At 43.8% G+C, this 21,258-nt stretch overlaps 1 protein-coding gene across 10 annotated transcripts in view; it reads left to right on the top strand.

Moving 5' to 3' along the window:
• Positions 1-21,258, top strand: part of PDE1C (phosphodiesterase 1C) — a 597,159-nt gene that overhangs the window by 302,174 nt on the left and 273,727 nt on the right. Inside the window, exons 1-3 of one of the 10 annotated variants that reach the window (XM_008522290.2) lie at positions 857-1,327; positions 1,929-2,031; positions 20,928-20,954. The exons of 5 other annotated variants lie outside the window; for them this stretch is intronic. In XM_008522290.2, coding sequence (XP_008520512.1) covers positions 1,931-2,031; positions 20,928-20,954 — 128 coding nt within the window. In that variant the 5' untranslated portion in view covers positions 857-1,327; positions 1,929-1,930. 4 more of the 10 variants (XM_070616195.1, XM_008522289.2, XM_008522291.2 and 1 more) reach the window with 4 other exon arrangements.

The raw sequence follows: 21,258 nt of genomic DNA, 5'->3' as shown, positions 1-21,258 counted from the left end.
GAGGCAGGTGCCTTCTCCACTGGAATGTAAGGGGCTAGTCATGCCATCCTCATCACTCTCACCTCTAAATTCTGGAAAGTAAATGCCAGCTACCAAATGGGTGAGCGTTTAGAATTTAGATACTATCATTTTAACCCTTTATGAGGGTTGTATGAATGGAACTTTACTGGAGCAATGCAGAAAAACTAGTTCTTACCTTTGAGTTTATCTTACTTTTGAGAAGCAGGCAAATATCTGATGGATAGAAAAAGAATACTGGAAGCATGACTGAAAGAATCATTACCTGGTAGCGAGGAAAAATATGGTTATAGGGCAAGCTGCATCCTGAATGTCAGGAGCCCTGAGTACCAGGTTTGCAATGGACCCTGGGAAGTGGTGGTGGCTTCGTGTAGAAGGGAGTTTGACTACCAGTTCTGTGAGGTCAGGGCTGCGGTCGGTCAACCGGAGCACTTCTCTTTTTCTCTTTATGGTCCCTCTCTTAATGCCGCCTCCCTCCCCCATACCGGGTCCCAGTCTTCCAGAGCATTCTATTTTATTGACATTGTGAATGACCTAGGGGGACAGTGACAGCGAGTTGCAGCTTTGTGGAATAAAAGCTCTTTGCCAGTCTTAACATTCACTCAGCCACCACCATACGGGGACCCCTTGAGGAGTATGTGGCATTAATCAGTGGAAACTAGCACCTTCTCACTGTTGGTTTATATTTTCCTTTTTTCCAACCATTGAAAAAGAGAGAGAGAGGAGCCAGAGGAAGGAGAGGAGAGGGAGAGAGGGAGAGAGGGAGAGGGGGAGAGAGAGAGAGAGAGAGAGGGAGGGAGGGAGAGAGAGAGAGAGAAAGACTCCTATTCCCATTAGCAAGAAGATACCAGGACTTTCTAAGTGTGATGTGTGGTTACTTCAGTGCCTATCAATTGCTTTAATATTTCAAAATGGAACCGGCTCTCTGGCGGGAGTGTAAGTGAGCGCTGTAAATGAAAGCTCAAAGCACCAACTCCGGGAACCTCGCGCTGCTCTTTGCCCCACCAGCCCCCTGGGAGGACACAGACCTCGCTTCCCTCGGATTTCCGTGCCCTGTTATTTATTTTGTGCGGGCTTCGGGAGCCACCGACACACCCGGGCTGGGGGCCCTTCGTGGCGGCAGGCTGCCCTGAAGCGCGGGACGCCCGGGTCGGAGGCTGGAGCCCGGCGAGCGTGTGCCCTGCAGACGGAGGTGCCCGGCGCGCCCCTCCCTCCGCGCCCGCGGGTGCCAGACCAGACGCCAGCCCTGGCTCGCTGACAGACGACTTTTCTCAGTTGTCAGTTTTCTCGCTTGTCAGCAGAGCTGCTGGTAAGTGAAAGAAAACAGAGAGGGGGCTCGAAAGCAGCGAGGCACGGGAGAGAGAGCGCGGGGATGGAGGAGCCGCGAGGCGTTCCAGGGCAGGGGGCGCAGGGCGGAGCTCGGGGGCCTCTGGGTCAGACCACCCCGCCTCGCGCCAGCCCCACCTAGGCTCATCTCTCATCCCCCTCTGGACTCCCCCTTCTCACTTTCTCCCTGCTTGCTTCCTCTCCTCCCCACTCGGTCTTTCCTTTCTCTCCCAAGTCGTTTAGCTGCCACACTGATCGCTTCTGCGGCTTTGTCTAAAAAAAAAAAAAAAAAAAAAAAAGAAAGACTCTGAATAGATCCGAGGTGCTTTCTTCTTGAGCAGAAGCACAATCTCTATTCCTGGGCATTAGCCCGGGACCATGGCTGGTTACCACAACTACCTCCAGGGGGCACCCGGGCCCGGGGTCGCCCGAAATCCGAGCCCACTTTAAGTCCGGATTTGGGGGGCGCAGGCTGGAGAGCGCACGGAGAAAGTGACAGACTGGCTGGGGGCTCATGCTGGGCCAGGAGGCAGGGAGGGGACAGCCCAAACTCTTTCAGCCTCACTCCCAGTGATAACTTGCAGCTATGGAGTCGCCCACCAAGGAGATTGAAGAATTTGAAAGCAACTCTCTGAAATACCTGCAACCCGAACAGATCGAGAAAATCTGGCTTCGGCTCCGAGGGCTGTAAGTAAATCTATTTACTTCTCTTGCCCCATTTCCCTCTCCCGTCAACATTTTACTACACATCCACACTCACGGCTGCTCACCCCGTTCCTGCACGGCCCTTTAAATACAGCCCTGGAAGTTCCACAACTCCTTCTCTGTTAATTACAGTCACTGCTACCTTCCTTTCAACAGAGATTTGTCTTTCTGACTTAAATTGCCTTGCTATTTCCGAGCTGTGCTTTCTTTGCGGGGAAGGAGAGATGTCTTCAGATTTCAGTTCTAGTAGGTCAATAGCCACAGAGATGTTTCTGGACCTTTTTCCCCCGTGAGAAAAGTTTGGGAGCTCAGGTCACAGACTTTTAATCAAAGGAAGGGTTTTTCTCTGCAAAGTGCTTGCAAACACCTTGGCAGGTGGTCCAAGAACTTACCAACGGCTCAAATTCAACATGCATTCTGGCTGCTAGATTTGTCTCTCCCTTTCCCCAGCCCAGTTCAACTTCTGATATTTTCTTAGGATTCTTTCTAGCAGGAAAATAGTTACTGGAAAGAAGGGCTATTTTTGGAGAAAGTGGGGATCAGAACCAGTATTGGAATTTCCTAGCAATATTTGAACAGTGAAATAGGGCGCTTGCTTTCAATACAGTGGCCTGAATTCTAGTTGGACTGATGCACGGAGATCTCTGAATTTCATTCAGCTCGTTGGGTTCTGTCTGTCTGGGTATAGAGGAGAGGTGACCTGAAAATACAGGGTCTTTTCTGTGAAATGATTTCGTAAACCCCAGTCGGGAAGCTGTAGTGATCGCTGTAGATTTACAGCTTCTCTTCAGTTGACCAGGCAGGTCCCAGATATTTGGCATCAAATATCCAGTACCGTTTAAAAAATAGTTTTTCTCCAAGTATGTTCTTCAGACACTTTGTTTCTACTGAGGACGGTGATGGGGAAACCAGCTCCCTGGCAGTTTGTTTTGCTGAATTTATTGTTTTTGAAAGCACACACACACATACACACAGCACCCAAAAGAAACCAAATCAAAAAGGCACTGATCTAAGTTAGCTTAATCTTAGCTAAGGGAGACCACATCCCAAGCAGGATAGTCAGAGTTTCTAAGGGGAAGCAATAAGGTAGTATGTGTTTCTTTAAGGGGTCCCTATTTAAATTGCAATTTGTAGAAGCCCTTCCATCAGTAATCTAAGTGAGCTTCACTGCCATTGATCGCAATGGGAAATCGTACCAAAAATAGGGTCTTTGAATTGTCTGGGTGCTGCAAGCAGAGGCTGTAAGATTATTTGGAAATTTTGTCTTTCTGGCTGGCAGGTGGTCCTGACGATGGAGATGTGTGCAACACAACACCTCTCTCAGAGCAGTGTTTCCAGTAAGCCCTTGTCATATGTAATGAACATTGTATCTGATTATATGGTGGCCCATACAGAAAGTTTGTTGCGTCCACAAAGTCTGGGTCCGAGATATACAATGTGAGAGTGTTGTCAGGCTGGTCTCCTTGCCATCCCGGCTAGAGGGACTCCTGTGCACACTCGGGAACTGCTTTTCTCTGGCTGTGCTACAATTCCAACCGGCTCTATAGAGCTGCTCAGGCTAGAGAGAGCGTTTGGGCACTTCAGCAGGGCTGAGGTGGGAGCTTGGGTGAAAAAGCATTTAGCGCTTGCAATACACCGTCTTGTAGCTTTCTCGGCTTCGAGTCTGTTAGGCTTCTCTCCCTAAGGTGTTGTGTGTGATGCATCCACGTTTTCGTTTTCCAGTCTGTCGTATCTACCCAGCACCTGGTGCCTTTGAACATAAAAGGTGTGGGTTGATTCTTCTCCAAATGTGTGTTTTGAATTTCTCTCTTTACCCTTCCTACTGAAATACCCCACTCAACAGCAGTCCCAGGAGATATGTGGCTTCACTTTCTAATTTGAAGAGGACATGCTACTATTGTTATTATGACTTTTTTTTAGTAGTGTTATGGTTTTTACTACCACTTTTTTTTTTTCGCAAGACAGTAGTGCTATAATAAGTTGCTAAAGACTCCAGAAACCAAAGCACATGCTTATTTCTACAACTTGGAATAACATTTTGCTGTTCACAAAATAGAAACCCGTAGGAGATGGAAGGTTGTGTGTCTATTTATCCACACAACAGACTGTCAGTAGGAGAAATGAAGTTGCTCTTTCAACATTTTGGAAAGACCCAATAGCCACAACTGGATTTTCATATCAATTTATTACCATGACACCCTTAGAGAAAAGGCTTTGTAGATGACCACGGATAGTCAGGAATTCAGTTCAGCTTGTTTGAGAGCCATCTAAGTTCAGGACTTGATCATCTCGTGCCTGGGCTATTCAATGGTATCTGTCGTCTTCTTGTCGGTATCTCCCCTGTTTCATCTATTGTTGAATTTTTCGTCTCCTCCATTGGAATGTACGTTCCTCTAGGACAGACACATGTGTGTCTTGCTTACTGCTGTACCTCCAGTGCCTAGAACAGAGTTTGGCATAAAGTAGACGCTTAATCAGTAGGTGATGAAAGAAGCTTAAAGAACCAAATGTGAACTTTCCAATGTTCAAAATGAAGATAAATATATATTTGGGTCAGCTTATAGGCCACGTGACTCATCAACAGGGTGTTCCATGAGCTGGAGGGGAGGCAGGTTTTATTGACAGGATTACCCAGGTTGGGACACAGAAATCTACACCAAGGTGGGAACTGGACAAAGCCATGACCCAGGGCTGAATCCCACTCTTGTGTTTACCCAGGTGCTCTCTTTCCCTCTCCTTATCTCTCCCCTCTCCTGTGCTGGCCGGGAGTGGTCTTCACCAGCAGGTGATGAGGATTGCTGCGGTGCTCTTCTGCCGAGAATCTACAGTGGAGAGAATGCAGAACATGAGCCTCTGTCTATTATAACTCCCGCCCAGCCCCCTGCCATGCTTTCTTTTTTTCTCTTTCTTTTCTTCTTACTGTCTGGATACTATATGTTTTATTTATTATGTTTATTGTCTGACTCCTCCAACTAGAGTATAAGCTCCCTGAGGACAGGGTTTTTTGTTTCTTTTGGTCACTGGTGTCTCCCTGGTGCCTACAATACTACCTGGAGTACAGTACATTATCAATATGTATTTGAAACCTAGGGCTGTTTCACATGTTTCTCTGGGGAAGAATTAGGAAAAATTCTTAACCTGGCCTTGCAGCATCATCAACATACTAATAGTGCATCGAGTATTGGAAATGTGAATTTTAAACACTATCTCCCCTAGCTGAGATTACAAAACCCTGCAAGCCTAGGTGGATGCTGTTATGACGACTCCGTTTCCCTTGAGCTAGGTGCCGCACACCGAGGCAGAGAGGCCCACTGTGATTCGAGGGGTGTGGTGTCCTCAGCCTCCCTCTGCAGCCCTGCCCCCTGCTCAGACACATGTTCACATTCCTGTAAGCCGGAAGGGAACAAATACCACACACTTGAGCTTCCTTAATTCTCTCTCTCAGAGGGATGCTGTCCTCTTACGTTTCTGGGAGGGGCCTTTTCTTTTTCTCATTTCAGTTTCTATAAATCTCAGTTGTCCCCAACGAGCCGAGCCGTCATCATACCTCTTTCCTCTGTAGGAGTGGGTGGAATTTTCAAGAGCCTCTCCCAATGGCTGTTTTGTTGGGGAATCTTCCAATCAGAGAAAATACGTCAATGGCTGTGCTTTATCCCTCTGATGATGTGCGGAGCCTCACGGCTGCATGGCTTTGAGTCATGACTTGTACCCTGGGTCCTAACCAAGAGTTTTTCTATTGCCATCCTGCTCTATGATGATGAAAAGGTACTTTTATGCTTTTTTAAAATTGAAAGTGAGAGAACACTTATTCCTTGGCATTGTCACAATTGTAATTAAGCTGTCATGTGTTTATTTTGATCACTGGTATATCCCCAGTGAGGTAATCAGTATAATAAATGTTATGCTTATACAACACTGTCTATGAAGATGATGATGCTTTTTTTTGCATTATCTAAAATAATATTATGAATGTAAAGGGAGGTCAGTGGCTATTAAGGTAACAGACTGGGACTCTTGTTTTTGTCTATCCAGCAAGCTTTCTCATTTTCCTTATTATGTGACAGACCCTGCCCCATTCCACACCCCCACCTCCCCGCCATAGAGATGGGCTTATGATCTAGGACTGGCCAGTCATACAGTTTCACCTTTCTGGCAACAGTGGTGGGTCTCAAGCACGTCAATGAACCCAACCAGGAGCATTAGGGTCCTTCACTGAGCTTTCTCTCTTGGCCATGGGAGAGTGCTACTTTCCCTTTTTCTGGGTTTTCCTGGTGGTGGCCAGTGGCTCTATTTCCCACTTTTGGGGGAAGACCTTTTTATGATGGGACACACTGAGGCCAAAGCTCAAGGAGAAGCAGAGGTGAGAAGATGGAGTGGAAATCCCTGGGTCTGCTCCCAGAGGCCCCAGCTCCTGCAGATGTTTCTCTGATTCTGTCTGCTCTTCTGGTCAGGCTCTGTTTCTGCTTAGGCTGCTTTGAGTTTGGTTTCTCTGAAAAAGTCTTCACTAATACCCCACAAAAATACACAGAATGTAAGGGACCCTTCCAAACTACTCAGCCAAGATGGGAGGAAGAAGCCGTAGGCGAAGAAGCCTGGATCTTTGGTTTCATATTTCTTATTTAATAAAGCCCTCTCACGCTGTTTTCTTTCTGTTCATCTAAAATTTTTAATGGTATCATTAACGTCGGATCACATGAGTTTACTCAGTTAACGTTTACTGAGTGTCTGTTATGTGCCGGGCACTTTGATGAGCTCTGGGTATGCAAAAGTCCGTAAGATGCTTACCTGACCTTCAGCAATTCCCAGGCTAGTGAGAGAGACTGACATGAATAGCCGGAAGTGGTGGCTATAGTTACAGAGGGATGCAAAGGGAGCTACTTCTGCCTGGGAGGGCCAGAGAAGGTGTTGCGGATGAGCAATGAGCTGAGTATTTATTCTGGGCAGACTCCTTAGAGTCACAGGGAAGAAACTTGCATAGATTCCTTTCACTCATATCAGCCTTTTGCAAAGATGCAAAGAAGCCTTTTGCAAAGATGCGAAGAAAACGAGGAGTCACCCAGTCGGCCCAGAATAAATCAGCCCAGAATTCTGAGCTGTTTTTATGGACAACTGGAAAAGCTGCTTATACTTACTAGGGATACAGCCTGAATCCTAGTGTCCTTCTCTGTGCTCACCCCTCATTGTTAATTTCCAAAAGAGAGGGTGTGGTTGAATCTGTTTGCTGTTATTCAACATGGAGCTGTTGGTCAGAAATCTCCCAGATCACCTCAGAAGCAGCTGACCCCCAAATTAGCCCCTGGTCCATCAGCTGTCCGGGTAACAGGGTTACCTTATCCCCTACACATCAATCTCCAAGAGCTCTGGTTACTTTCCTTAAAAGGTCTCTGTGTGGTATCCTCTTGCAGCACATCTAGTGCAATATTTTTTGTTTGTTTGTTTTTTGTTTTCTCTTTTTGGAGGAAGATTAGCCCTCAGCTAACTACTGCCAGTCCTCCTCTTTTTGCTGAGAAAGCCTGGCTCTGAGCTAACATACGTGCCCATCTTCCTCTAGTTTATACGTGGGACGCCTACCACAGCATGGCTGCCAAGCAGTGCCATGTCTGCACCCGGGATCCGAACCAGCGAACACGGGGCCGCCGAGAAGCGGAACGTGCGAACTTAACCGCTGCGCCACCGGGCCGGCCCCACATCTAGTGCAATATTGAGGGATAGATAGAAGGTAATGAATGGGGGTAGCAGAGTGTGCAAGGGTACAGAGGCACGGGAGGCCTTGGCACTTCGAGGAGAAGTGAGAGGTAATGTCGGGAAGGAGGGCAAGGGCCAGGTATGACACATGAAATCAAAAAATATTTTCTTTTACTCAAAATTATACACATTCATGATTTAAAGAGTCAAGTATTTGAACACATTTTACTACATCGCACACAAAAATATGTTTGAGGTGTTGCCCTTCATATCTTCCAGAGATCCTTTTTTTTTGGTACATATAATTGTAAAGAGTTTGCATTTTATCCTTTAAGTTGTAAGGAATTGTTAAAAGGCTTTAAACTGGAGAGTAACAAAATGAGATTTGAATTTTAGGATGGCTATTCTGGAAGAATTGTGGAGGACGATTGGAGATGACACTTAAGGCCTAGAGACCAGTTGGAGAAGGTGCCTAAGTTGGGGTAGTGCCACTGAAGGTGAGAGAAGAGGGGGCGTATTTGACATAAAAATTGACAGAACTTAGTTTTGGAGCAGAAAGAGAGAAGGAGAAGTTGTCTTCCATGTTTGTTTGGCTTGGATGTCTTAGTAAGTTTGGTGTCATTTGCCTTGTTAGGGACCATGGAGAGAAGAGCAGGCTTGGATAGAGTAGAATGATAAACTTGGGTTTGGACATGTTGAAGTGGAGTAAACTCTGGAATGTCCAAGTAGCCGTTGGCAATAGCAGTCTGGAACTGTGGCGAGACCTCTGGCCTGGAGTGGTGAGTCTGAGAGTCATAGTTCTGAGTTAAAGCCGTGGGAACAGATGACCTATGGAAGAGGAGCTGGATCTGAATCTCAGCTAATAAGGCAATTCCAAAAGAATAATTTAAATAATTGTTGATTTCCCCCAGATTACACATTTTAATGTTATTAATTGGTCTTTTCACTCTCCCATTTAATTGGAAATGTCAGATGGTTCAGCATATTTTTATTGGACTCCTATTCTGTGCCAGATACTGGGAGCTTCAGAAGAGATATGAAAACATCAGAAGAAAAGCCCTACTCTCAGAAAACTTGGAGCCTAGTTAGGGAGACAGAGAACTCTGTATACATGTGAAAAGTTAAAAAACAGCAATAAAAGGCTGGGCAATAATTAATTGCTAAATAAGTGATTTTGACACTATGTCCTAGGGATCAGAGAAGGAAGACATTTGCGTATGAGGGATTATTTTTGTCTTTTTTTTCCTGATAAAGATCAATTAAGTCTCGCTGAAGTATGTTCTTAATGTATATTAAAGGGGAGAAAGAGGTGAATGTCAAAAAGAATGAAATTTTCTTTACTTGAATACTAATGCAGTCTGTTAGTACATCATCACTTGCTTATCATAATTTGGTTGCGTTTATTAGCTAATTACAACTCAATATTTAGCAGTGAAGTGTTTGTTATTTTGACTAAGCTTTACAGCCTCTGTCGGTTGGGAAGCGGCCCCAAGCAGAGAGATTTGTGCATTTCTAGCCCTGATTTTCTGTCTTTAATTTTCTTTGGCTCATAAAAAACTACTTTCCCTGGTTCCGGTTTCCCCATATGGAGAGAAAGTGCTTGTATGACCTGCCTCATGGCTTTTTGAGAAATGACTAAGAAAAATAATTGTTAAATATGAGACACATAAAATAGTCTATAACAGCTTTGGGAATGACCATCACAATTTCCCCTTAGTAATAAAAAATGAATTCCAGAACAAATGAAACGCTCTATTTTTGGAGAAAGTATACTGAATCCATGTAAAGCGTTGGTATTCTTCAGGCTTATTGGAGTGTCTTCTTTATTTAAAGACCTCTTGACAGCTGTTACTAAACAAAATAAGTGAGTCTTAATGAGGGTAAGAAAAACCTGTATGTTCCTAGGTTGTGAAATTCTGAAAAAGCTTAAGAGAATAATTTAATCAACAAGACATAATTTATGATTATAGGTAATGACTTTTATTTACATATTTGAATGAATACACACACACATCTGTATGCAGGAAACTCATCCATGACTCGTTCACTCAGCAAACATTTTTCTAACACTTACCCTGTGTCAGGCGCTATGTTAGGCACCAGGACACAGCGGGAAACAAAACAAAGGCTCCCTCCCTTAGGGGGCATTCAGTCTAGAGGCAGAGGCTAATAATATTAAATATATAATCCCACAAGAAATTATTTACTGTGATGAGTGCCGCAAAGAGGTACAGGGTGCTGTGAAAACATTTAAGAGGGGCCCAAGCCTGGGCCAAAAATCAAGGAAGGCTTCTCTGAAAAAGTGAGATTTAGGCTGAGATCTGAAGAATAAGTAGGTATTAATTACATAAAGAGTTGAAGCAAAGATTCTAGGGTATTCAAGGCCTGGGAAAACACCATGCGAAAAGAGCCAAAGGAACATGGCACCTCAGAAAACAAAAGAAGGCCATGTGGGTGCAGCATAGATGCTGTGGAGACAGGAGGCTGAGGGCACTGCTGGAGAGGGGTTAGGTATTGCCTTCTTTTAGACCAGTGGGCCTTAGCAATGGGAAGCCATGGTAGGTCTGTAGGGGTGGATTTGAGAGCTTTTCAGGAGGTCGACTCAACAGGACTTGGACATGGGGGATGAGGAAGAGAGTGGAGTCTAGGATAACTCCCAGGTTTTTAGCTTGAGTCTCCAGGTGCTATTCACTGAGATTAAGAACAGTGAGGAGGGAACAAGTTTGCAGGTTTGGTGGTGGGTGGGAGCAGAATGAATGATGTAAGGATCATGAATTCAGTTTTGGACGTATTGAATATGAGGGGCCTATAAGATATCCCTGAGGAGATGTGGTGAATTCATGAGCAGTTGGATAAATGAGATTGGGAGAAAGGTCTGGGTTAGAGATAAAATGTACAGCCCAGCAAAGTAAGAAGAAAAAATATTGTATATTTATATGTGTGTGTGTGTGTGCCTGCATGCATGTTTGTGTCTGAATGATGCTAAATTAATAGTCCTATGACTATTACAAGTAGAGAGAACCAAGTTTAGCGTGATCCCCTAAAAAGTCTGACAGAAGGTGCCAGGAAACTATAAGTTTATATATATTTTCTCATTGGCATTTACTTGTTCATAAATGGGGAAGACCAGCTAGCAGTCAATGCACATAGCTTTGCGTGGAACCCTTGTATTGATTACTTGGTGTCATGCCCACCACAACATGGATTTAGAACAGAGACAGAGGGTGGGTAGGCAGGATGATTCTCAGTATTCCATGGGCAGAAAGAAACCATGACGCAAAAAGTCAAATGGACTGAGGCCCTCATCAAGGACCTTCTGAGAACTATAGGGCATGAGGCCAGGCAGCAAGACCCTAAGCCTAGAGCCCAGCCGACTGCAGAGGGGCCTGGTGAAGCTTGGCTGGGTGGAGGCTCCCTAGACCTTGCAGGAGGCCATGCTATTGTCTAGGCTCCTTCATTGGGCGCAGCCTCCCACTGCTGCTCCAGAGGTGCCCTCCAGTGGACACACCTGGCCTCTGTCTCTTGGGGCAGTGCACAGCCCTGCCATAGTGCTCACTCTCCACACCTCTGCCTCATTCATAGCCCTTTTCCTGCTCTTTAAGGTCTTTCTAAAAAGAGCCTTCCCTCTCTCTACTTCCACTCTTCTCCAAGGCCCTATTGCAGAGACCCAATATTCAATATTCTACTGAAATACAGCTTTCCTTTCTTTTAAGGCCACCAGAAGAGTGAATATTTAGACAATCAACATGAGAGTGCATTGAGTGTTTTGGCTGAAAGTCACTGTTGGACATCCAAAGAACATTAAATTCTGTTTGCCCAGATTCCAAACAACCAAAATGCTTAAATAACCAAGTCTTTTCTTACACTCTAGAGACATGCTGAGTAAATCCAGTAGTGAAAGATTAATTTTTGAAAGCTACTTCCAGGTGTTTTAGGAATAGTTCAAATTCAGACTAATCTCTCACCCCTGTTTTCCTCTAGCTCTCTGACTTTTGTCTAAGGATGGCTCTGAGGGGTCTTACACTACCTTTAAATTAACCCCCCCCCAAAGTATATTACATTTAGTATACTATTCCAGGGGGTTGTTACTTGGAAAGCCTGTCTGCTAAGGATGAGGAATGTAAACACTGTTGTGAATAGGGTCTTGTGTAGCTCATTTTTGAAATATAAGGATTAATTATCATAAATCAAGCTTCATAAATGTTGCTGAGAACTGCCATTCTGTCTATAAAACCACTGACCGAAATTAGTCATTCTTAAAAAAATGAAAGAATTGTTCAAAGCACCTGTTTCTGGCAGTCTTGTCATGGTTTCAGTGAAGGTAACTATAACTGAGGAGAATTTGGCTGGAATGCTCAACTGATTTCACTTGACAGTAGATCTCAAAATGGTCCCAAGGAATGCATCTGCTACTTGGGTTTTGTTGTTGTTGTTGTTCTGTACTTTGGATATTGGCCCCATTTTTGCCATATTTAAACTGTTGAAATTTACAAAATCTGTGTCCAGAGAAGAGCCTTATACAGATGATGCTACTGTGAGAGAAAGCTTTAGAGGAAATAAGAAGGACTTCTCTTCCCCACAAGCTCTTGTGTTGACTTAAATTCTCCTGGAATTGGAAATGACCAAGAGCTACTTTCTACCAGGAGTAGATTTTGATAAGAGTTTTGAGGAAGGGAGTAAGAGAGGAGAGAGGGAAAGAATGCGACTGGAGTAGACAGGAAAGGATTGAAAAAATTAGGCTGGTCACTAAAGTTAAACTTGGCAGAAGATGCAGTTTTGGTTCTGGCTAAATCTGCATGGGGAAAAAATGAAGAAGAGCATTGAAGCAACTCTCTGAGTAATTCAATTCAAAAAAACCTACCCCTCCCCTGATTACAGAGATCTATCTGTGAAGAGTGAGATTTTGTCTTAATCCTTTGGATATATCTCCAGTTGGGCAGTGTTGTCACAGATGTTAAGAAATATTTGTTTTCAGCCTTTCTCATTGATGTTTATCTAAATAGGAGCCAGGATCCCAAGAAGGAGGTCACAAAAATCTCTTCCATTCCCACCCACACAGTTTTGCTGTACTTATAACACAGCAAGTGGTTTTAGTAAATATGTGAATAGATGAATAAATCATTTATGCAAATACATACTGCTTGGATTTCTACAAGTGTGACATTTACTTTCTATTTTCTTTCTCTAAAAACCTCTCCATATTTTTTCGTTGGTGCCACTGATTAGCTTATTGCCCAGCTTTTAAGCAGTAGATTTTTAGCTAGAGGGAAATAGTGCTTGGTCTGCTCAAAAACCTTGCTTTCCAGAGGAAGATTTCAGCTTTCTTTGGGGAGGGGTCCCATTTGGGGGCCTGTCTGACAGTAATCTGAGTGCTGGAATTTTTAATCCGGGCCCAGAAGAGAAGCAGGCAGGAACAGGAGATTGGGATCCCTGTGTCTGGCCAGCTGTCTGCAGGGCTGGGGAGAACAATGAAGAGACAGGCCTGCGGGAATGTGGGAGCAGCGGCAGAGGTGTGGATTGGCTGTGTGTGAGTTGGGGCCATTCCAGATGGGAGTTGTTTAGTTTGGGTTAAACCTCCTCGAAGATTTCTCTTCTTTCCACTGCCCAGCCAGCACTAGATAGAACCACATTCATTTGCTTCCAGGAGTGAGTTAAAAATTGATCGTCTTATTTACAGCTCTGTTTCAGATTAGCATTCTCTCGTTTTTCGAATTCACTCTCCCCAGCCCCAAACTGCACTGTGAAAAGCTTCTTTCATTTGACTTTGATCTTATCATTTTGGGTTAAACATACTGGAATTTTATACTTTGGGAGTTGCTGTCCCTGAATATGACTTTCCTTTTCTAAGAGGGCTGAATGAAAGGGCGTGAGTCTTTAGGATGATTTTCCCCAATAGAAAACCTAGGAGAAAAATTCTCTAGAAAATTCAAAAAAAAAGCTCTTTCCTGATTATTGAGTTATTCCAGGTAAAAGTGAGTTTATGTCATTTCATTATTTTTTATTTTTTGTCTTGCCTTGGATCTTTAGCCAAGCAGGAGAATAGAATAATTGCCCCCATGGATTTCTCTTCTGTAGCTAATCAGCTAAAAACCTTTGAGCTGGTAAGAGAAGAGAGTCACTTTCTCTGGTATCTCCCACCCGCTCCCGATAGTCTGCCAGAAGGTGCCAGGAGACTGCAACTTACATATATTTTCTCATTGACATTTACTTGTTCAAAATATGGGAAAAGCCACCAAGCAATAATATACATAGCTCTGCAAATCTAGGTTTTAATGTACAGATCGTGGAAGTGAAATCACTGGTAGGAATGAGAAGAAATGTACAAGGACCCTCGACTCTCAGTAACACATCCAGTAGTTCATACAAACGATTTAAGACAGATTTAGTGGATGTTTCTAGAGATAGCCAGTTCTTTTCAGTCTGCACCCCATGTGCCAATGAAAAATAAAACCAGAGGCTCAGATGACTGTTCAGAGCCTCCCTCATTTCATGGGTATTTGTGGTATTTTATCTCGGTCTTCTTTCCCATGAGTGAGCCGCATGTGACCTGAACTCATGAGAACTTGTAGTTAACTCCATGAGTCTTGCTGCTAACTTTGTTTTTCTGAGTCTGTCCCCCCATCTCCTCTCCCTTGAGGGAACTGAGAACGGAGGTTTCCACAGCTATCTGTACACTGGCAGTGGTGGTGACCTCGGTAGGGAAGGCCAGAGATGGGATCTGATGGGATCTGGAGCAGAGTGAGTCCTCGTTGGCCAGGAACCCCAGAGGACACTGAAGGCAGAAGTGGGATTCTCGTTGTGCGTGTGCAGTTGTTGTCTACTCACCTTTCTTTACCAGAAAACCTTCTTGTGCCCTACTGGGAGGCATCTTGCTGTCAACTTTGAAACTGAGCACAAATTTTGGTTTTTCGAAGCCAGCTTGTTTGAATATTAAGCCTATTTATAAACCTCATTATTCCAGCACCCATATGGCTCTTACTCAAAGACACTCACTTTAAAGAAGTGAAAGCCTGCCAGGCACTTCATAATTTAACATTAGTGCTGAATGGACTCTCGCTGATCCAGGCTATCAGGAATGATTCCCAAATCGTCTGTTTGACTTTGGAGTTTGTGAAACTTACGTTTGACTGCAGGTGTGCTCAGTCTCCGGGAACTCCTAGCCCTCAGAAGGCAAATAAAGCCCCTCACAACCATCCTTGCTCCTGCTTCACTGTTGTCTCTTGCTGTTTCCTTGCTGTCTCTACTCTGCCCCTAGGCAGGTCCATGTTTACTGTGGACAGAATCACCCCTTATGCTTTCTTAGTTTCATCCTTTCTCTCCCTGATTGGGACCAGGAGAGGTAAAATGAAGTTCAGGGTCTAGCAGCTTCTTCTAGATGACACAACTATGAAGAGCTTTGAGGAACCTTTTTAAATATTGGGGGTCAGTGCTCTCTGCTCTTTGATGATGCTCCTGTCTCTGTATCCTCCTGTCAGAATGTGATCAGCTGGATGTAAATGGACTGAAGCCTTCGGGGGTGGGGGGGGCGGGCGGATTTTCCAGCTCCTCACTCCCCCTGTTGTGTACGTGTGCACACATGCACACGCACACAACATTTGCTACTTCATGGGCAATCCACAGTTCCATAGAAACATTCCAGACTTAAACAGACATTGATTTTCAGTGAAGACCAACGATCTTTTAATTTGCTGAAGAGATAAGTGGATCCGGGTCAATCAGTCATGCCAGTTGTAGCACATGGTATCTCTGCATTGAGTTACATCTTCTGGGGATGCTTAGGCATTCTGTGTAAACAACTCACTGGGCTTCAGTTTTTAGGGAATTATTAATAAAAAAAAATCTTCAGTAAAAGATAATTTCAGATATTTCTGAGAATTATAATGGTCTCTCTCTCTTATATACCTAGTTTTACTTTCTTTTTACCTGCCATCTGAGAGATGGCCCAGGTTTGACATTGGAGGGAAGTGTGTGGTTCTGCTAGGCTAGCTGGGACCCCTGCCGGGTGGGTGTCAGAGAGCACAGCCTGCAGAGCCCTTTGGGTGTGGCGGGGAGGGAACGCTGGGCAGGGTTTCAGCACCCCTTGCTCTTGTCAGGACTGAGATTAGCACCTGCTTTCTTTGTGGTTGAGTCTTCTAAGATAAGGAGAATTGGGAATATTCGATTTTTCTACTTTAGAAAGCAATCTTCAACCTTTTTTCTTTACTTTTGTAATCAATGAAAGGCTTTTTTTTTCCCAAACAAAATTTGGAAACCTATTGAATTATAATACCATTATCATTTATGCAATGCTATTCTTATTCATACAGTAGCTGACTCTTTCTTGAGCATTTACGGGGTGCCCAGCACTGTGCAGAGTGCGGTACATTCAGCATTACATTGAACTCTTACATCACCTTGTGAGGTGGGTATTGTTGTTACCTACGTTTCACAGATGAGGAGTCAGGCTGTTGGGAAGGTGATGGAAGTTACTAAAGGTTGCACAGCTTATTGGACACAGTAAGTTAGAGAAGGGATTTGAGCTCAGTCAAGTGATCTGAAGCATTATGCTGTAATTGCTCTCTGTAGAAAAACAAAAACAGACAAACAAAGAGTATGCTGTGTGTGTGTGTGTGTGTGTGTCTGTGTGTGTGTGAAGGGCAGACCCTGTTCTGGGGAACAGTTTGAAAAACACTGCTCAAGACCTTCATTGAGGTGGCTGCCTTAGCCCGGCCTCGTGAAGACCTGCCGTCTGCCTGAGCATGAAGCTGTGCTCCCTCCATCTCCCACCCTGCCAGCATTGCCAGAGCCCAGAGCACAACAGCTCCTGGTCATTCCCTACTTTCTACATCAGCTCAGTCTAGCTACATGGATCTTGAGATTTGTGATATATTGTTTCAAGTTTGAAAAAATTGTAAATGTTTTGGAAAAAATTTGAAAAAACAAAACAGAACATTTAAAAACATTCCCTTTGTCTTTCAGGTTATGAATCAGGGATAAATTCTGTTGAAGTTCTTAAAAACAAAAGGCCAAGAATAAACTAGATTCTTTTCCAGCTCATTTCCTGGGTTTGGCTGGAAAGAACCTAGTATGTTTTACTGTTGGTTTTGTTTGTTTTGTCTAGTGTCTAAGTTTCCTCCTGGCATCTTTTGACTTCTTTGCATAATTTCCTCACTTTTCTTTGAAGGCTTCAGAGTTTGCTTTCTGTCTCAATCACTTTAAGATTCTGTATCCTTAGACAACTTACTTAGCCTCTCTGAGCCTCACTTCCATCAAATAAAAAGTGAGGTTAGCCTCCCAGGGTCTGTAGGCAGTCACAGTGAATTAATTTATGTAACAGGCATGAAACAGAGGAGATGCTCAGCAATTGTGAGCCCCACGTCTTCTCTCATTATGTCCCTCCTGTGTGTAGAAAACCATGCCTGTGATTGAAGTCCTCACTGCTTATAGTAAATCATTGCTAAACACAAGGAAAATTACAAACAAAGCAGTGAGCAATTTTTAGATCAGTTTCTTGATAAAAAAAAGTTTCATTCATTCATTTCACAAAAATATATCGAACAGCTGCCATTTGCCAAGCACTGTGTTAGGTAAGGGAGAAACACAAGCAAGTAGTGGACAAGCCATCCATCTTGCCATTAGCGTAACAGATCCTACCACTTGGAGTGATAAGTGCAATGATTTGTGTGAACCCTGGCCACCATGGGACACACAAAAGGGACATTTTCCAGTTTGGGAGGCGCTGGAAGGTTTTCAGGAGGAAGTGGTGTCTCAGCTGAAGGATGAGTAGGGCTCAGTCAGGTCTCACCGATCTTACCCCTCAAGATGATCTGTGAGTAGGCTCTTGAGGAGGATAATTTCCATGGATCTGCATTTTCTCTTGTGCTTTTAAGTGCAGACTTCCAACTCCATGGTAAGATGACACAATTTGGATTGGGTCTGCCTTGATTTGGGAACTGTCTGTGTCTAAATGGGGTGAGATGGGAAGAGAGAACTTTAGGACTTTGGAAGCCAAAAACCACGTTTATGAAGGTGGGCAGTGAGAGTCAGGAAGGTGAGTTGGACTGAAAGTCAGGTTTTTGGTCTCTGTTTCTTTGGGTCGACCAAACCTATAATCCGTATTTTGATAGGTGTGAGTGGCAGCCTCAAATGATTTATTTATTTTGCCAACAGACATTTGTAATGTGCCAACCATGTGCCAGTCAATGTGCAAGCCCTTGGGAAAGGTGCAGAGATCCATATGACATCTCTGACCTCAAAAAACTTAAAACAATGGACAAAGGCACTTAAAATTTTTAGAATGCCCTTTACACGGCATGCACAGTACCTGGAAAATTCAGTAAATTATGTGCTCTGAGATCATTCCTTTCATTTTATAGATGTGGAATCTAAAGCTTGATTTGGTATAGAGCTTGCCTGAGGTCTCACAGCTAGAGATGGGGGAAGTTGGGTTTTGAACCAGGTCTATCACGTTCCAGAGCTCTGTTGTCTTTCACATAATCAGAGATGACACAAAGCAATGCAAGAGGTGAGCCTTTCCTTCAGGTACCATCTTTTTCAAAAAAGTATAAATTTCATTACTTTTCTTGATTAACTCTGTATTGCCTGCTATCTCCCTCCACATCTGGCTGGACTGGGCTTGGCTGGGCTGGTTTGAGGCCAGTAGGCATGCCTACCTTACCTACTTGCCTCATACTTACACATTTCTCCTTGTTGAAATCCCACCCATCAATCAAGACTACCTCTTGAGGTCACAAAGCTTCCTGAGCCACCCTTTGTATTGCTTGTTAAAACAAAGCAACACTTTAGGTACATGTCTTAACTTCTTTTTTAGAGTTAAAATTCTTTCAGAGAGTGGATCTTACAGCTATTATGAGGATTAGTGGTGTATGTTAAATGTTTGTTACTAGTAGGTGCTGAAAATGGAAGCTATTCTTATTTTTGTTCTTCTTTGATCTTTTTGGTTCTCCCAGCGGTGCCTTTGTGTGGTCCTTGGCAGAAAGCTGGGAGAATTCTATGGAAGCCAATCCCAAAGATTTTCTTCTTCTGGCCTCCAAAGACATCCTCTGCTGACATAACTAGTTGGGCTTCTGGATAGAAGCCAGCGGCACCCATCTGTCCCTCATGCCCCATTGCCTTTGGTCTTCACACACTCTCAGTGGGTTATTTTCCAGTCTTGCCAGAGTTTCCTTAATCTAGCTTATTAGAGTGTGGTGCTAACAAGGGCCAAGGGCATGGGTCCCACCCACAGCTCACTGCGCTCTGTGCCTATAGATGAGACTTATTCCCTTGGCTACTGCCTGGAGAGGGTGAGTTGTCACTGATGATGGGGTCTAGTGAGAGACAGTGGATTGTCAGTGTGCATCCATAACAGCTTTTGAAGGGAGTGCAAGGCAGTGTTTCAGGCACTGGGTTATAGTAGAGAACCACAAGAAGAACCTGCCTGTGGGGAACTGACATTCAGGTGGGTTATCTCATTTATTTCTCACCACGAGGTCTTGAGAGAGGTTCTTTGATTATTCCCACTTTATAGTTGAAGACACTGAGGCTCAGAGGGGTCGAATAACTGGCCCAACACTGTAGAGCTAAGTTCCAGAGCCAAGACTGGAACAAAGGTAGTTTGCTTTAAAGCTCAAGCCTTAACCCACAGTGTTAGTTGACCTTTCTCCCTATATATATGATACACTTCAAGCATGTAGATACCTCTGTATATTCACATGGCCCTATGTATGTGTCTATCTGTAGATGTGACTATGTCCTATATATTGTATATCTATGGATGTGACTATGTATGTATAGGTATATGCATATTTTTATACATTTTTTTCTAATTATAATCATAATGCTTACTTTTAAAAGCAAAATTCATAAAAGTAAACATAAAAGAAGTGATCCATTGACCCACCACCCCGAGACCATGGTTATCATTCTGGTGCATTCCTTTCAGATAAGTAGGTATCAGTATGTATCTCATGAAGATCACAGTGTAGGTTCTGTGTGCATGCTGCTTTCTTCACTTAACATCTACCACTGCCATGTACGTTTTCATCCAAACAGAGATGGTTAACAGGTTGTGGTGATTCTGAATTTGAAACATTTGTGGCTTTTATTTTTAAACATGTGACATACAGCTCTATTAGCAAATCGGTGGCTTGGCTTCCTGGGTGCAGTGACTGTAATGGGAATGGAGGTGTGGAACTAAGGACACCTGGGAGGCATTGCCCTTCCTGAAGATGCTACCGAGAGATGTAGCTTCCTCTCGCAGCACACCCTTTCCTCTAGGCCCCTCCAGTGAAGAGCCTGTTAAAACTCTTTTGAGAGTCTTCAAAGTCTATGAAAACTGATACCAACATGAAAAACATTGGGATACTGGGAAAATAAACTTTTATAGCCATTTTCTCCTTGAATGCCACTATGACCTAGGTGAGATAGCCAGGGCAGGTGTGGTCTCTGTTTGATAGATTAAGAAGCCCTATGCTGGAGGCTAAATGAGGACTGTAAATAGCAGAGATAGACTGGAACTCCAGCCACTTCTCCGTCCTTGGGAAGAGTTCTTTCAGGAGACTGAACCCACAGCTGAGCCATTAGCGAGTTCCTAATGCAGCTCTCGCCACTTTTGCTTCTAGACTCATTGTCTCCTTCCTCCCTTTTTCCTTCTCTGGATACCTTATATCTGAGCTTTTGCTTTAGCTGCCTGACTACACATTTACGTTTTAAAAGGCACATCTGTAAAGGGACTTCAGAGCTAGATGATGGGGATAATAGTGGCAATAGTGACAGTACAAATAGCTACGAGTTATTGAACATTTAATATGTGCCAAACAAAAGAAATGCTTTATAAGCCTCTGCCCATTTACTCCTCCACAATCCCATGAACCGGGTAAATGGAAGGGCTGAGATTTGAAGCTGGATCTTGCTGTCTTTAAAACCTGACCTCAACCAAGAGGCTAAAGTGCCCTAAGAGGGGAAAGGGAAGAATGTAGAGGGCAGAACTGTTGAGCTCTTGGGATGCTATTTGTAACTGTTAAGACTATGGTTATACACGTCTGACCACAATCTAACACAATAATCCAAAACTTTTAATTGAGCTTTGAGACCCACAAGCTTCACAGAAAGAACCTTCTACGAAGTGTCCATCCCTACTGAAGCTATCTTTTTCTAACCCGCTGCCTGCCACAAACCTTTTCTGATATGTGTTTGTGCTTCTTTTCCTACAGGAGGAAATATAAGAAAACGTCCCAGAGGTAAGAGTGTTTTTCCGAGAAAGGGGAGCTCGTTGGTTGAGTCATTTGTGGCACAACTCTTCACATGACTGGCTCATGGTGGACGTTCATTGTAATAAACAGTCTCTTGCTTCCTTCCTAGTGAGTTGTCTGCTTTATCTTACGATTGCTGTTGCTGCTGTAATTAAAAATTAGTTGCAGACATTTAGTGTGGTATTAAGTGTATACTTTCACATGAGAGTGGATCTGGTGGATTAAAAAGCTTGTTACCGCTGAGCTTTCTAGTGATTTTACTAAAACATTGACCAGAGAGGAACTGAGCTAG

Source organism: Equus przewalskii, chromosome 4 (assembly GCF_037783145.1).
Source record: "Equus przewalskii isolate Varuska chromosome 4, EquPr2, whole genome shotgun sequence".
Classification (NCBI taxonomy): Eukaryota; Metazoa; Chordata; class Mammalia; order Perissodactyla; family Equidae; genus Equus; species Equus przewalskii.
The sequence above is the reverse complement of the archived record's forward strand: the minus strand, read 5'-3'. Positions and strand labels throughout refer to the sequence as shown.